At 30.8% G+C, this 17,848-nt stretch overlaps 1 protein-coding gene across 1 annotated transcript in view; it reads left to right on the top strand.

Moving 5' to 3' along the window:
* Positions 1 to 17,848, top strand: part of LOC143239335 (dnaJ homolog subfamily A member 2-like) — a 42,071-nt gene extending 24,223 nt beyond the window's left edge. The window contains exons 5-10 of the mRNA XM_076480314.1: positions 3,587 to 3,667; positions 7,713 to 7,846; positions 11,263 to 11,405; positions 11,963 to 12,161; positions 12,425 to 12,552; positions 14,146 to 17,848. Coding sequence (XP_076336429.1) covers positions 3,587 to 3,667; positions 7,713 to 7,846; positions 11,263 to 11,405; positions 11,963 to 12,161; positions 12,425 to 12,552; positions 14,146 to 14,331 — 871 coding nt within the window. The 3' untranslated portion in view covers positions 14,332 to 17,848. The remainder of the gene's footprint in view (positions 1 to 3,586; positions 3,668 to 7,712; positions 7,847 to 11,262; positions 11,406 to 11,962; positions 12,162 to 12,424; positions 12,553 to 14,145) is intronic.

The raw sequence follows: 17,848 nt of genomic DNA, 5'->3' as shown, positions 1-17,848 counted from the left end.
CTTTCTAAAATAAGAAGTTGAAGATATCTATTGCAGTGTGTCTGATATGATGTTTCTCTGAACTCTCCACCCCTCGATGTGGATTCCTGTATGTGGTGAGGGAACCTCCCAGAGAAGGTTCTGTTCTTATAAGTGTTATAAGTGATACTGCTCATCTCACTCATGTTTTTACATTTTTAAGAGCCATTGGTCTTTTACACTTAATTTAAGGTTTTTTTTATCAGACTATATAGTGTTTTAGCATGATTTCTTTTACACATTTTAATGTTTTAACACGATTTCTTTTACACATTTCAATTTTTATTTTGTCTCTGACCCAGGACTGGAAAGGCCAACTTCAGGTGACTGACAGCAAGGGTGTACTTCTTGCTTCAGTCTTCCTGGCAGTTCCTAATTTTACATATTTTACTTTTCACCTTAATTGTCCTATACTTATACTGTACCATATTTTGTCTGGCACAGGTAGCCTTGTAGCTTTGTGCCAATAAACATTGAATACCTACCTACCTGAACTCTCCACAGTATTTTTTCCTATTTTTTTCTAGTGGAACATGGGAGTTCTTACCACTTCTCACTTGCTTGAGTGGTTGAGCATATAGGCTTTTTCCTGAGTGAGTTTAGAAATTTATTTTGCATTACATATTCAGGATTATTTGCTGAGATTCTTTTTCTCAGGCAGACAGCAATAGACAGAATAATAAATTTATCAGTTGGAGCAGGCCCAGCTTATGTGGGATACTACTCATAATGGCAGGTTCATTATGACAGTACTCTGTTCCTACATTAGAGTGCAATAGATGCCTCTCTTAACCTTAATTCAAGTTGCAGAAAGTTATTTCCCTCCTTCTGCAGTTGAGTTCATCTGTGTCATAATACCTGCAATAGGACAACCATGCTCTTTTACTAAGGTTGGACAATTGTTCTGTGGTCTTGTAATTCTGGATACAGGATGTCTCTGCCCTGTATTTATGGTTGAGAGAGTAATGATTTTGCCTGCAACACCAGTTACAACTTTACCGTGTTATTATGGTTCAATCATAGTAATGCTATGACCCCATAATCCTGGGTTCAGTTTATTGTACTTCGTTATTCAGTCTTTTGGGGAGTTTGTCTAGTTACAATCAAAAGCTCGCTTTCTATTTGTAATTATGGTTGTGTGATGTATGACACCTGTTAGTTACGGTTGGGGTTGTTGAGTATATATAACATGGTCCACATGCCTTGGCCACAGTGTTGTTACAATTTTTTTGTCCTCAATCTCCTAATGGTGACGATGAGTTATGGAACTTTGTCAAGTTGAGGTTGAGAATGTATTAACCTTATTTTGTTTTTATGTTGCTATAGCTTACACCTTTCAAAACATAATACACTAGTGCAAGTAAATTGCTTTTTCTCTCCATATTGGATTCATTTCCTACTTCCTGGGGTGGCCTAGCTCGTTAAGGCGTGTGCTTCGTAATCTAAGGGTCGCGGGTTTGCGCCCAAGTCGCGCTAAACATGGTCACCCTCCAAGCCATGGGGGCGTTATAATGTTACGGTCAATCCCACTATTCATTGGTAAAAGAGTAGCCCAAGAGTTGGCAGTGGGTGGTGATGACTAGCTGCCTTTCCTCTAGTCTTACTGCTAAATTAGGGACGGCTAGCGTAGATAGCCCTCGAGTAGCTTTGTGCAAAATTCAAAAAAACCAACCTACTTCCTGGGCAAAGATCATACCTGTTCCAGAACTATTGCAATATCCTACAGTTGTGGTTCTTTTTCAGTTTTGAGCATACTTGTTATTTCTGGGTTGTTGCTTTCTGTTTGGTTTGATATTTGTGCATCTACACTGGCTCCCCTACAATGTGAGGCTCTAGTTTTCTGTGAGGGGAGGAAGTTCACATTTTTTCTTGTGCTGAAAATGTATTTATGAGAAGTAATTCCCACCCTTCCTCCTCACTGCCATTGTTTTCTTTCTGGGGCTTGCCAGTTCTCAAAAGTGTGGACTGAGCAAGGGTAGTATAGAGAGCTATTTGTAAATGTATAGGTGTTACTATACTATTAGTGGAGAGTAGTCACATGATATGTTCATGTCCAGAAACGACATGAACTTGATATGGTATACAGACTGGTGAGCTGATTGCAAATTTTTTTTTAGCAATGCATAGAAGGCAGACAAACACTGAGACGGCTTTGTGTAAGAGGAAACAAATACCAACTGGAAATACATTTTCAGCGTAAGTAAATTTGTAAACTATAATTATTGTATTATTTCATGAACAATATTTTATATATAATATCAGAATATGATTTACACTAGTTCTATTTTATAGATATTAATACATTGACTCTTATCTATTTATGGTTTTACTGTTATTATAACAGTGGAGTGTTCTTTGATAGATTTTGTAGGCAGAGTATTCATGATAAAACTTTAGAATAGGTGGCAACTGCCTGATGTAGAGACCCAAGTGTTGAGGACGACATTTCGAAAGTCTTTCTCTACACTTGTCTTCACAACAGGCAGTTGTCGTCCATTCTACAAAGTTTCAACGATGGAGTAACTTAAAAATAAAGAGATCACTTTCTTTTTAGAGATGAATAAATATTCTTTTAGAATGCTAAGTGCTTTCTTGGGCTCTTAGTTTTGTTGTTTTAAGTGAAAATATCAAACTATTGGACATTTCTTTTAGAAAGCTAGAATAAAATAAGTATTTCTATGCCAGGTATTTGTTGTATAATTAAAGTGTATATTTTATAAATATTTTGTCATTATTCCATGTCAGAATTTAAAAACTGCCTGACAAAATTTTTGCAGTAGTGAGGTACTGCAGACAAAAAGCTTCTTGGGAGGGGTTAATTGCTCATCATGAAAGTTTTGACATTTATGCTCTAAGATACATTCTGGTGTATTTCTGATAAGGATGTAATAAAAATACTATCCTTTACAACTATTGACATGTGCCTTTTTCCATGTAAGAAGTATTATATGTTCACACTTTTTATATCATTTGCACATCATTAAATCTGTTTTGTTTCAACAACAACAACAAAGGTCATCATTAAAGGAGAAATTTTGAATGTTGAAATATCCATTCTTATTCTAAACAAGTGTATTGGGGAATGATGGCAGATTGTTTTGATGACTCAGATCCTGCCTACTGATATATAATTGCTTGAAGTAGACTTGAATTTGAACTTATTTACTTACAAATAGTAAAGCATTTGGATATGGGCTCAGTTCAACAATATTGTATTTTCTCATTACACTTAACAGAATTTTTCAAGAAGTTCCATTCTTTTTACTAAAACATCTTTTGCATTATTTCAGAGAGTTACAAAATTTTGTTACAAAACATGAATTACACTTTTTTCAATCATTTTATATATTTAAAATCAGTGAGCACTCTACTGTGACATGATGAAACTTTCTCCTTCACTCATGCAAGAAGTTTTGTCATCATTGTATGTTATTTATTATATTTCAAAGCTGTTCGACACAAATTATGAAACCTTTAACTGAGATTGAAATTATAAATGTTTTTATTTGTATATTTTAAGGAATGAGGTTTTTCTTAATGTATTGTATACATAACCTAATTTTTTTAGGGTTTCTCTTGAAAACCTGTACAATGGAAAAACTGCTAAACTTCAGTTGAGTAGGAACGTCATCTGCAAGACATGTGATGGGTATGTAAAATGTACTTTGATGTTTGTGAAAATTTTTATCTGAAAATTATCTTTCTTAATTGTACCAGTTCAGAATAGATTAACTTAAAGTTTTCATTCTTGTAATTTAGTTATGTGCCTAGACACTGAGATTATGGAGGTGGCCTCAAATATGAAACAACTTGGAAGAGTCAGAGATCTTCCAAAAGTGGTAAAAGATCTGAAAATGAGGATTTTATTTTTTCTCTCAGATTTTGCACATACACACAATTCATGCAGTCTCACTAAGCCAGTTATTGGTATATGTTAATACAGTTGTGGTTTCTTAATGTAATTTTTTTCTGGTGGTAATTGTCTAATTCATTATTAGGTCAAATATTATTTTGTTCTTATTATGTTATTTTCTACCATCAAGTTGCAATGCCCTTGTTTGAAAATATTTTTTTCTGTAGTACAGTAGTCAAATGGTATGACTACTATATACTACTAGTATATTTCAGTATGGTACTGAATACAGTATAAGCTAAAGTAGTATGAGTTAGGTAGAATTATATAAAAAAAGTCAAAATATCAGTGTCGCATATCCATAAGTAAAGACCTGTAAAATCAGGGGAAATATCTTGCTAATACTATAACTACCTTAATACATGGATGGCAACAAAATATAAATGCCTGAGTCATAGATTTGTTATTATGATAAAAACCAAGTATAATTTGTGTAAGTGAGATTTAAATCTGAATTTTTCTGCTTCACAGATTTTGAAGAGTAACTCAGAAGTTGAGCACTATGAAAGATGAATTTAAGAGCACTACAGAATAACACAGATTATGATTCTTCAAAACTAAATAGTGCTGGGTGAACTAATTCATTAATCAATGCAATCAGTTACCTATAAGCATCAATTTAGAAATTAATAGAAATTACATTTAAATTGAATGTCCAAAAATAATCAACTAATTAAAATTGATGTTTCCAGGTATCACTGTTTGTTTTTTATTATTCCAACTGTTGATTAATCAAAATTAGAAGCAATTGATTGCCATTAAAATAATGAGCTAATTGAAATTAGTTTACAAATTCTACTCTTTTTGATTATTCCAAATATAAAAAATTAGATGAGTGCATGATAATAGTATTCCAGTGTATAATAACAGTATACTTTTTGTATCTATTGCCAATGATGCAATTTGCTTAACTCAGAGCTTGAGAGACTGGCTAGGGCTCAATAAACACAGTGTTATTTATATAAACCTTTCATCACAACATTAATTGTTATGGTGTGATCAACTTTTAACAAGTTGGTAAAGCATGACTGTAATTAATTATACTTGTCGTAAAACTAATTATTTGTGTTAAGCCTACATTTTAAACTACATTCTATAACTAGTCCTTTGAGGATTTTCAATAATCAGCAGGATGTATAATAATAGTATTCTAGCCACACTATGTTCATTATGTCCATTACTGACAGCACATTTCACTCAATTTGAAGATCTTGAAGTTAAATACAGAATGTATTGTTTAAAAATATAATAGGCCTGATACTAATGTTGTATGACAAGTATAATTAATTATAATTGTGCTTTGTCATCTAGTAAAATGTGCTTACATAATAACAAAATGCATATATATTTTATGATATTTGAAAGAAACAATTATACAAATTAATAGTAATGGCTGAAGGCTTGTATGCGTAATATAGTTTTAAGGACAACAAGTGAACTGGCTTCCTACTGCTAAGTCTGCAGGCTCAAAGGGTTTTGATACTCATGGTTGGCTCAGTGCACTTTGTGCTTTACAACAAACAAAATAAAAAAAATAAGGGAACTGTTGGTTTGTTGGAGCCATCCCATCCACTAATCTAAATTTTAAAACTTAACACCAGCTCTTATGATTCAGATATTTATCAAACATTATTTTAACTTTACCACCATAAAGGCAACCCATTCCATTGGCCAACCATCTTGTTACAAAAATTAAACTATTTTAGATGAAGGTTGCCCCTATTTTGGTAAAATCTGTACTTGTGATCTTATAACTACTGTTCTCACTATTAAATATAAAAGAAATACAATTTGTTGAACATAATTAGATATTCTGTAATCCTATTTTTAAGAGAAAACAATTTTAATACCTTAACCTGTTCTCCTGTAACACTTTTTTTTCCCAGGTATCATCCCAGTAGCCCCTTCTTTACCCTTATATTGAATTAAATGTTCTATATAAGATAAGGAGCTGAAGATTGAACACAATATTCCAAGTGCAGGTTAACCAGTGAAGTTATAATTTCATTAGAATTATCTTCAAAATCTCTATAGATACAATCTAAAATCTTATTTTTGCTATCACTAAAAACAGCACATTGCTTGGATGACAGAAGAGGCTGAGAAACTAGAACACCATGGTCTGTTTCTTCCATAATGCTGTAGCTATAGTGAGCTACGAGGCCACTAATATTTAGATCTTGGTTAAAAGTTGAAATTAAATGTAAAACAGTTGAATTTTACACACACATGGAAAAGATATGCAATTTGTAAGGCTTACCCTGTACATGTGTTGGTGTTTGAACCTCAGGTAAATTTTTTTTCTAGCTTTGACCATGTATAACAATGTTGGTTACTTCCAACATTTTCAACTTAGCAACATTTTCACCACAGCCAACAACACCTGAGCTCTTTGTATATCAACAAGTTTAACCAGTGTGTAGACCATTCCTTCACCTGGATCATTGATATAAATAAAAAATATCAAAGGTCTAAAGACTGAGCTTAGAGGTATTCCATTTATGACATTAATTCAGTTTGACTTGTACTCCAGTTATGACAACCCTCTACTTTCTCCCATCCAACCATTTTTGATCTAGTGAGCCAACTTGTTAATCCCACAGCATAATGCTGTTAAAATTATTTCTATCCAAATTGTATTCATAATTGAACTCATGATAATGACAAATGCATTGTTGCACTTATTGTAATTAAAATTGTCTATCATTTATTTGCCTAACTTGCCAAATAATCTAGGTTCCTTTGTATAGCAGCTGCATCATTCTAACAGTCATCAACACCCAAAACCTAGACCAGTGGGGGCTACGTATATTTTAGCATGAAGTCAGTCTTGTTAGCTGAATGCTTGCATGCTGTGTAAAATGCAGTTTTATTTTTTCTGGAGGGTGTATATGCAAGCACTTATTTTTTTCTTTTTACACTGATGAAATGTACAGAAGCTGTTACAGTTTTGTTTTATAAATACAAATAATGGCTCTTTTTGCTGTAAAATATTTGAAACTGATTTCAGATTTTCAGTGCTTGTTACTTTTCTCAGATAACAAAATTATGATGATAATTAGTGGGAATTATAACTAAATATAGTTATGCTAATTGGGGCTCATTTTTTATTAATAGATGCTGTTGGGGAAAATGCTACTCTTTATTTGGGGAATGAGTCTGTTTTTTGGCCGAAATACGTGGTAGATTGAACAATCACAGCCAATGCAATTTAAACATTGTTATATACTAGTAACTTTCCAAGGCTTTAAATAGACATTCTTTCCAATACCACTGGGCTTGACATATACTAGTTATAGCTCAGAAATATATTCTTATAAAAATGGGGAATCTTGTAAAATTTCTACGGTGATTAAAAATCTTTGTTTATGCTTGATAGTCTGAGACTTTCTGTACGTTATGTGAAAAAAATTCGATACAAGTTTTATTCTTTGCATGTCTCATTACTGGTGTTTTATTTTCTGGATGCCTTATAATTGCTACTTTTTAGACTTACACTGGCTTTATCTGAACTGGTAATGTTTCTATAGTTTAGTGAAATATTTGGAATTATTATTGAATGTAATATTTAATATCCTGCAATTTTAAACAGCTGTGTAATAGACAACAGCTTTCTTTTTGTTTTTGTTTGCCGTAGTTGAAATTAAAGTATTTGTGTAATTATGTTTTAGTTTAAATGAAATGATAGGAAATAATTTGATGAATCATGAACAAATAAACTTGCTTTTATTTTCATATTATTATTATTATTATTGGTTCCTGAGATTATTTTTATGACCAGATGTGGTGGTAAGCCTGGAGCCTTACAGTCTTGTCAGACTTGTAATGGTCGAGGAATAAAAGTCACTTTCAGGCAGTTGGGTCCTGGAATGATGCAACAGACACAGACTACCTGTCCAGACTGTGGAGGTGAAGGTAAATATATGAAGTTTAAACCTCTTCACCCAGGGACTAAAAATTGAAAGTTTAATTAATACCTATGATAGGCCTAGTACAATAGCATATTGTTAGACTCTGTACTTAAACTTAACTAACAAAAACAAAATAAAGCACAAATCTTAAAATTATTTGGAGGTATTTGTGTGTGAAAAACTTACTAGTTGTGGACTTATGATTGTTGGTACTTAGAAATATTGCAAAGAAAACTGCTCACAAGGCAAAAAAATTAGTTAAAAAATACATTGAGGTGAATGACATATTCCAGGATGAGTCCTTCTGGAACTATGAAGTGGAGATGCTATGCTGAAAAATTGTTTAATTTATCATTACATCAAAAAAACTTGCAAAGACTGACACTTAAGATACCAGAATGGCAGTGTTACATTATGAACACTTTGCTCCTCTTTACTTTTATCAAGTTCATGATTGGAATGACTGTTTTCATAAGTATCCTTAAAATTTAAGCAGTCAGCACTTAAACAACCTGCATGTATATATTGCTTGAGTAGAGAAAATCTGTTTATGTAAAAAAAATATTGAAAACAGCTGAAATTATTTTACATTCTGACATATTAAAGTGAAAACTAAAATATTTATGCTGTTTGTCATCAGTATTAAAATAAGGTTTGACCATTAATGTTCAATTCTGCTGGCAAAGAAAAGAAATTTTTTAACAGTTGGATTTAAATATTATTACTTTTGAGTAGAATTGTTTGGTCAGTTAACCAGTGTTTTGAAATGAAATACTGAAAGAAGTTAGCAATAACTGAGTTTGTTAATTGGCATAGCTAAGGAGAACCATGTAAATATCCTTTATGTACAGATGAATATGGCTAACTTATTGACATAAGATTATCAGTTTACTTGGTGTTGTGTCTTAGTCATAATTTGAAATAGCAAATTTGGTACAACTACCAGAAAGGATTGTAAACTTCTGGTTAGCTATGGGGCTTAGCCATCAAGTTTTTATTATGTAATTTTTTAACCCTTTGTTTGGCTTATCAGTATGTTCCCACAAAAAATACATTGTTACTGGTGCAATCACATTTTGGTATGATCTGTTCAGTCACATTCCTGTTTGGCAATGGGCCCAATTGTGTTGACTAACTGTCTATTTCTAGTGGAGTGTCAGCAGGATTTCCAGCTGTAATGGTAAGTTGTGGCAATATTTCTAATTACTTAATTTATAGTAAAGAAACATTAAGAATCTTTATTCATTTAACTTTATTAGATAATGTCAATTCTTGTAGAGTTACATACTTCTATTTCTATTATTGTTTAGTTCAAGTGAGAGAGAGGTTCAGGGGGGCAATTATGTTTTATGATAATACATATGACATTAAAACTAGTCTCAAGGGCTTCACCACTTTTATCACACCAGTTCTTAAATATACTTGACCAATGTCAAGTCTTGCAGTATTCAAAAACTGGAATAAATACAGAAAATGGGATCTTATGAGTAGCAGCTAGATTTGTTTTTTTATACACATTGCTGTTCTTAATAATCACTATATCACTTGGGCTTTACCATAAGAACTTATTAACCTAGGTAAGAAAACAATAGCAGTATAATCTGTGTACAAGTCAACAGATGGATGATTGTCATCACTGTTCACTGTCCAATGCAAATGGAATAAGTACATTTCACCTTTTAACATGGTTTCATTGTTGCTATGTTTAGTCTTTTTTGAAAAAAAGAGCTGCTTGCAATGGTTATTTAAAATTTGAAAACATTTGTCATGTATTCAAAAGAATACCCTGTACATCAGCTGTATTGTGTTAAGTACATTTAATCATTATGTATTAGACTTAATAAATATATGATGACACTAAAATGATGTTTATGGTATTAATAACCATTTACATTGCCAAACTTGTGGATTAAAGTTGTTGAGATGATTGAGCCAGCTTGTAACAGGCTTAAAGATGGGATCAACTAAAGAATAATATCAACAGAGCTAATTGCACTCCAAAACATACATTTGTTTTAGTAGCTATTGGCAGGTATGATCATATATGATTTTACATCAGAAATGGGTGAAAATGTTGGATGTATTGGCAGTAATGCTGTTTAAGATAGATCAGATATGTCTACTTCAAATGAACTGAGCTTTATTTTGCATAAGAGGAAAAATTACCATGGATGCTTCGAATAAAAAAATAAATATAATGTTAAGATAGTTCTAGTAACCCTAGGGTAGGTTTTTTGCTCATGTATATAAAACTATAATGGGAAAGAAAAGAGCTTCACACAACTTGTAACATTAAACTGAACTTACAGTTGACTAATGTGTTTGTGCTTCTCCAGGTGACTATGTCACAAAGTAACAACTGAGCTCACAGTTGATTTATCTCCATATTTCTTCAGTTAATCATGTCACTATTATTTTTAAAAATTTTCTCAAATAACTGTGGAACAAATGAATCATTATGTTGAGCAACTGAAGGAAGAAACCCATGAGTTATAATTATATTTAGTCAGATTACCACATAGTAAGTTATTTGCTAATAGTGTTCTGTTATTTTTATTAAGGTAAAACTGCTAGTTATAAGAAAGGCAAACAAAATTGTATATAGCTATGAGTACTATTTACACATAACTAACAAATAGTATGAATGCAAGTACATAAATATTACACTTTCAGTATAGTTGCCAGTGGGAGTACTGTGAACTTTGTTTGGTGAGAAATCAGTCAAAAGTAAACAGCTTTAACAGTGAAATATTTCTCTATTTTTGTGCATTAAAGTTAGATTTCTTTATAGCTGATATAACCGTATGTGATTCATTATGTAAACATAGCTCTATACATTTCATGCAAAAACACCACCTGTAACTGTATATATGTTTGTTATATATATTGAATGCAGCAAATGTTTATAAATAGTAAATGCTTTCTAGTTATTGTAAATTATAATATTGAATATCGAGACAAAGACCAGTGATTATATTAAAGCTATAAATGTATGTATGTTTATACAAAGGAATAATTTTTAAAAATTGCAAATTCTTCCCTCTTCTCCATTATGAGATCACCTCTGCACAACAGCCAGCAATCCTGAAAGTGTGTGTGAAATGACATCTTGAGCTTTTCAGTGATGTTTCAAATAAATATTTCTTTAGCCTTATGGCTGTTGTTGAATCTCAGGTTATTCATATATTTTAACAGTTTTAATATTATTAGTAAGTCATGTAACACTTCAACTTACTAAGGATGTAGTTAAAACTTTTGGATTGTTTTTTTTTGTGTGTAAAATGTATCTATCAAAAATCAAAGCTCTTAATTTCATATGCATTCAGGTTTTTGTAATTTGCTTAATGCTGACCTTTATTTAAATTGTATTAGCTGATATTAGTTCTATCTTCTGTTTGTTGAATTTTTTTTTTTTTTCAGGTGAAAGAATCAAAGAAAAAGATAGATGTAAAGTCTGTAAAGGTAAGAAAACTGTCAGTGAAATCAAACTTTTGGAAGTACCTGTTGACAAGGGTATGAAAGATGGTCAGAAGATTTTTTTCAGGGGAGAAGGTAATCAAGAAGTAAGTGTTTTTTTTAATATATATGTAAATTGACCTGTGTGAATATAAAAAATGTATACTGTAAAAAATAAAACTAGCTTTGATCCTTTGTGACCCAGAAACCCAAAGACGGAATGTAAAAGTATTTATCAAATATAACTCTTAAATTCTTTAAAACTGACAGAATTGCAAGATCAAAGATGCAAACTGACTGACTATTAATATAAACAAAAAATAAACAAATGTGGTAACATTTCAGACATAAGTATACTGATTGCAGTTAATGTTAAAAAATGGAACTCAAACATACATATTTAAGACTTTTATAGTTTATAACTATCAGAAAATTAATAATTTTATATCTTTATCAAGAATTTTGAAAAATTTTCACAGAAATATAATTTCTAGTTTGATAGCTAACCAGTTTTGGCTATACTAAAAATGTTACTGTTTAAAATTTTCTAGATCTCTAGTTATGCTAAGATTTTTTATAGTGTGTTTAAAATAAACTAAATGAAATAAAAATTAGATTAAAACAGGAAAAGAAGTGTTTAAAGAGAAAAACATTTTATTTCCAGCCTGGTGTAGAAGCTGGAGCTTTGATAATCATTCTTCAGCAGCAACCTCATGAAAGATTTCAAAGGGAAGGAAATGACCTTTACATGTCACACACAGTGTCTCTGACTGAAGCCCTTTGTGGGTTTAATCTAGTTATCAAACATTTAGATGAACGAGATATAGTAATTAAACACCCTCCAGGAGAAGTGATCGAACCAGGTACAGTATTTCAGGGATACTGCCTAATTGGATTCTCAGCATAGTTAAAGTTCCTTTAAAAATTTTTATTCATAAAACAATCATTTTCTTTTTTCCTGATTAAATTATAAAATTTTGTTGACAGCAGAATTCTGAAAGATGTTACATGTTATAAATGTATTCATAAGACTGTTTTTTGTTTTGGTGTGTGTTCTTATCATATTTGAAAGATTGGAATAGTTCTTTTGGTCTACATTTTGAAAAGTTCTTTCTTGTTTTTATAGCAAGTATAAAAGGAGTCAGGGGAGAAGGAATGCCAATCTACAAAGATCCGTTTGAAAAAGGAAATTTGTATATTAAGTTTGATGTTCAATTTCCTGAAAATCATTTTACTGATGAATCTAATCTACAGGTAAAAAATTTATATAACAGTAACTATAATTAGTCATTTATCGAAATGTGTGAATGTGATAGGCACCCCACTTGAACCCAACTAGGAACTACAGCATTTTCAAACTTCTTTATTTTTTACTGAGATATATGATCTGGATTAATTTCAGTTATTTGATAATACTGAGATACAGAAACAGTTCACACACATGATCTGTATTTTACAAATAATTTACTTAAATTATGTATGATTTCCCTTGTTTACTTTCTCCTGTTAGACTGGGTGGGCTTGAAGTGCGTGTGCTGTGATCTTGTGCAAGGTGCAATCATCATGGTTTTATGAATTTGATGTGAGTGTTAACAGCATATAATTTTACCTTGCATGGCTGAATATGACAATTTGTGTTAGAGTAGAATAAAATACCAAATACAGTATGTGTGGATGCAAAAAACTATATATGTATTTCTAAAGTTCTAGAGGTTATACAATGCAACATGCTCACTTTATGATGGACAAAACTATTTTATTTTTCACACAAATATTACTCTGTACTCAGATCTGTAAGGTTCTTAATCATAATAATTTCATTAATTTACAGACATATCTTAGGTACAGATATGTTTGTAAGGCATCTGATTTTGTGTGTGCAACAGATTTGTACTGAATACTACAAGATTACCATATTTTATGAGGACAAATACAGCAAACTTGGAATTATAGTTAATTCTTCTCCAGTATGGGATTTATTTAACTGGACAGGGTGTTAAGTTTGACATGTATTTAAACTCAGATTTTTCTTTATCTCTATTATTATTAGAAAAGAACAAAAACACCAAGGAATTTCTACTATTTAAAAGACATTAATTCCAATTACAGTTAATTGTGTTTTAATAATGAAGGTGTTTAAGAACCAGTCGATTCTCCTTCATCCTACTTAATGGTATTCTGGTTGATTTGGTGAACCTTCATCCTACTTAATGGTATTCTGGTTGACTTGGTGAACCTTCATCCTACTTAATGGTATTCTGGTTGACTTGGTGAACCTTCATCCTACTTAATGGTATTCTGGTTGACTTGGTGAACCTTCATCCTACTTAATGGTATTCTGGTTGATTTGGTGAACCTTCATCCTACTTAATGGCATTCTGGTTGATTTGGTGAACTTTCATCCAACTTAATGGTATTCTGGTTGATTTGGTGAACCTTCATCCTACTTAATGGTATTCTGGTTGATTTGGTGAACCTTCATCCTACTTAATGATATTCTGGTTGACTTGGTGAAAAATAAATAAGAGTAAAGAGTAAGTATAAGTTTTGGCTACAAAAAGGGGAATAATGATAGGTTTACCAAGTCTGCCTTTGACATGAAAATTATATTAGACAGTCATAAATGTATTTTGTTCCATTCAGTTATAAGCAGTTTCTAACTGCAACATTCTATTTTATGTTTGTTCTGTGAATAAATTATATGTTAAATTGTATTTGTCATTGTCTAATTTATTTTATTCTTATTAAGGATTATTATTAAATTATGATACAAATTTTTGTATTTAATTTTTGCAATGCATTGAAAGCAGTAGGCAGGAGATAGTTAGTTTCTGCTTTACTCTTTAGAAAATAGAGACATTACTACCTAAACGTCCAATAGTGAAGATCCCTACAGGAGATCATGTTGAAGAAGTGGATCTTCATGATTATGACACCAGCTCTGCAGGAGGCAGAAGTTATGGGGGTGAGGCGTACAACTCAGATGATGAAGACAATCATAGAGGCCCTAGAGTTCAATGTGCCCATCAGTAGTTAAGTTTAAATCCTGTTCTTAATTTAAACATTTCTATGGATGACTTAACAATTACTATTTATGATTACTTTAAATTCTGTATTCCATGTAAAAGTAGAAAATATGTAATTCTTGTTTTAGAAGGTAATTTTTTTTCTTGTCTGTATTTATGACTGGGTTAATTGGTATTATATATATATAATATATTATATATATATAATTTTTCTCAGTTCTAAACATAAACTCCATGTCGAGGAACAAGAACTCTTGAAGATTTTAGCATTTTGTTGAGTAATTCCATATCGTTCTTACATTTAAGCTGCTTTTTCAAGTATTTCCAGTTATCTTGTGTAAACTGTTAAATTTGTGAAAATAATTTGGTTCACAACTGATCTTTCCTGACTGTGCTGGAACTACATTTAGAATATGTAATTAAAATATTGAGTTTGTTTACTAGATAATTTTGCTGCTGTTAAATTATTAGAGAGCAGTTTTAAGCATTGGAATTGAGATGTACAATTCTTTTGCAGTAAAAGTCCATTACTTGCAATTATACCAAATCAGAATGTTATTTTACTGTGTACTGTTTGAGAAATAAGTGAGTTAAGTTCTGTTTGCTATGTTTTTGTAATGTTGATCTGAATTTGAAGAACTGATATTTGAAAAAATGAAATTAGTTTAAACACACTACTCAATGACACAGCTAGACAGGTGTGTACAAGAAATTTTTAAACATTATTAATATTTCTGAGTTTTTATTTTGTTATAAAAATAATACATGAGTAAGAAAATAGTAGCTTTATTATATCCAAAATATTTATTGCTATTCTGGTCATTTGAATTTAACATTAAAAAACAGAGTAAAAAACTGTATTACATACTTATTTTTAGAATAATATCCTTTAAAAAACTGTATTACATACTTATTTTTAGAATAATATCCTGTTTTTGTTACGCAAGAAGCTCCCACTTCATAGTACAGATAAATATTTCCCATTCTCTCCTTATTAAAATATTCAAATAATTCTTTTGTTAATTTTTGCCATTGAAAACTGTAGAAATGTATAAAAAAACCTTTAAATTTAAATTGACTTACCATTACAACTGGCTTTTTTGTATTTTTTGTTTGATATTATAAGTTTTTTTTTTAGTGTTTTTCTTTCAATGTTACAATTCAGTTTGTTTTAACTGGCTGAGATTTCATTCGAGATGTAATTGTGTAGCATAGTTTCAACATTTGTCTGTATTTTTGTTCAAACTTTTTTTAATTACAGATTTCAGCCTTGGTAAACTGTTATGATTATTCTTTGTCCTCATAAGTTTGCTCAACATTGTAACTCCATCTTAAGTGTGTAGACTCATAATAAACTTTATATTCAATGAGATAACAAGAATAAAGGGAAAGTTTAAGATTGCATGATTTTCTGTACAGCAGTAACAGTTGTACATATTGCTTTAGTGGAATCTTTTAAACAAACGTAGACAAGAAATGTTTGGTTCATTAATGGTAGCATAAGAAAATTTGAAAAGTTTTTTTATTTAGTAACCCAACTATTAACTTATGATCATTGGAACATCTGGTTAAATGCAATTTGCTGAATCCATTTTTTTTATTTTAATGAAAACTTATACAATATAACTGAGTCTTTAAAGCTTTATTAATGTCCCTAAATTATACAAACAGAACCAGACTAGTAAATGTTGTCAGATAAGTTGATTTGTGAAATTTTCTAATACAGTATCTTGATAAAGCCAACCTTTTGAGTACTTTGAAAGAAAAAAGTTTTTTAGCATATTTTGAGGATGCTAGAACAATGGAACATATCGTATGTATATTTAGTTGAATTTTTTTTTAATTTGTAGTTTAATATAACTTAGCAATTTTATGTAACTGAGAAGTTATAATTTATATAAACTTTGGTTTGTTACTTAAAATGTTGACCTGAACTCATTCCATATGTTATATATAATTTCCAGTTTACAAGCATGCAAAAAGTGTGAATTGATATCTCATCATAAAAGTCATGTCAGTTTTTTCAACTTAGTTGTTTTTTGTTCACCGTTATGTTCTTTATAAATGTGATTTCTGTTGGATTTTACTAAAGACTAGAGAGATGTTATAAATATATGATTGTTAAATCATTCTCCAATAATAATTTACCATAGAGCGTGTAATTTAGTCCATCTACTAAATATAAATATTGGAGATATTTTGAACTGCAGATATGTCTTCAAGTCTTTTTGGGGGTTCAAAGCAGCGTGTTTAGAACGCCCAAGAAGGTACCTATCTGTGCTCTTTAGCAAAAATACAAGTCAGTATTGTTGAAAGAAGCTATAATGTTGCTATTATTTTTTGTTACATTTTTATTCTTCCAAGTTTTTTGTGTGAAACTATCTAGCAATGTTTAAGTTATAACTTTTTTATAAAGCAAATTTTCTTTTATTTTTTATGTAGTAAGTTGTGTCTGTTGGAAAACTCATAACACAGTTTGAGTGATCTGTATAACTGGAATTTGTTAGTTTTTCTGAACAAATGATTAGATCTTATAATTTTTGAGTGGCTTTAACAGTCGTTTATTTCCTAGGCTACAGTAAGGAGTATTGGTCAGAAAGGTCCATTTTGCAATAACATAATGGGTGTTCTGTTCAAATGGAATACAAGATCTTGTAGTAGTAGAAATTTCAGAAAACACAGCTTTGAGTAAAAGGCTACCTGCATTTATCTGGTAGGTTTCAGGATTTTAAGATGATCACTGTATTTTGTAGAGAAGGTAAGAACTCACATTTAAAAAACCTTAATAAATAATGTGTCGTTTTTACACAGAACAGTCTTGATTCTAGCTTTAAAAACTTTATTTCAACAAGATAATTTTACATGTAAGAAAGCCCTGTTGTCTTAGACAATGAACTGAAGTTACTCATAGTAAAATACTACATCAGCAACCTTGAATCAAAGTTTGTTGAATAGTAATTGAGCCTTATTGTGTCAACATGCACAGAGATATAAAAAGTAAATGCAGGTAATAACAACTGATCTGTTAACTTACCAATAGTAGATAGCCATGAATGTAGTTTTATTCATTTGTTTAAATGTTTCTAGTTTGATTGGTTAATGTGTTATGTAAGTACAGTTTGAGAGAATTGGCTTATATATTAAAGTACATAAATGCAGATGTCATTTTGAGAGGTATGTTTACAGTTATATAATCATATCTAAATGTCAGATTTCTCTTGTGTTATGTGCTTGATTTCCAACATCTAGTGTTATGGAAATTCATTTACCATTTGTGTAACAAGTTCACTTGAAGTAAGATGTTTAAAGATGAGTGTAGGTTTTATCTGACTGCACTGATGGCTTCATAGGAGATATTTAGTTTTTATTCAAAGAAAGCATTAAACTGTTAAGATCATCTGAATGTAAAAATATCTATGTTCATGATTTTCTGCGCATCAGTTTATCTTGTTGTTGTAGTCTGCCATACAGTTGTACCTAGGTGATAAAAGTTCTATTAAAGATTATAATACCAGTCTAATAAA

This window comes from Tachypleus tridentatus, chromosome 13 (genome assembly GCF_004210375.1).
Source record: "Tachypleus tridentatus isolate NWPU-2018 chromosome 13, ASM421037v1, whole genome shotgun sequence".
In the NCBI taxonomy this organism is placed as follows: Eukaryota; Metazoa; Arthropoda; class Merostomata; order Xiphosura; family Limulidae; genus Tachypleus; species Tachypleus tridentatus.
Note: the sequence above shows the minus strand (reverse complement) of the source record. Positions and strands in the feature narration are given on the sequence as shown.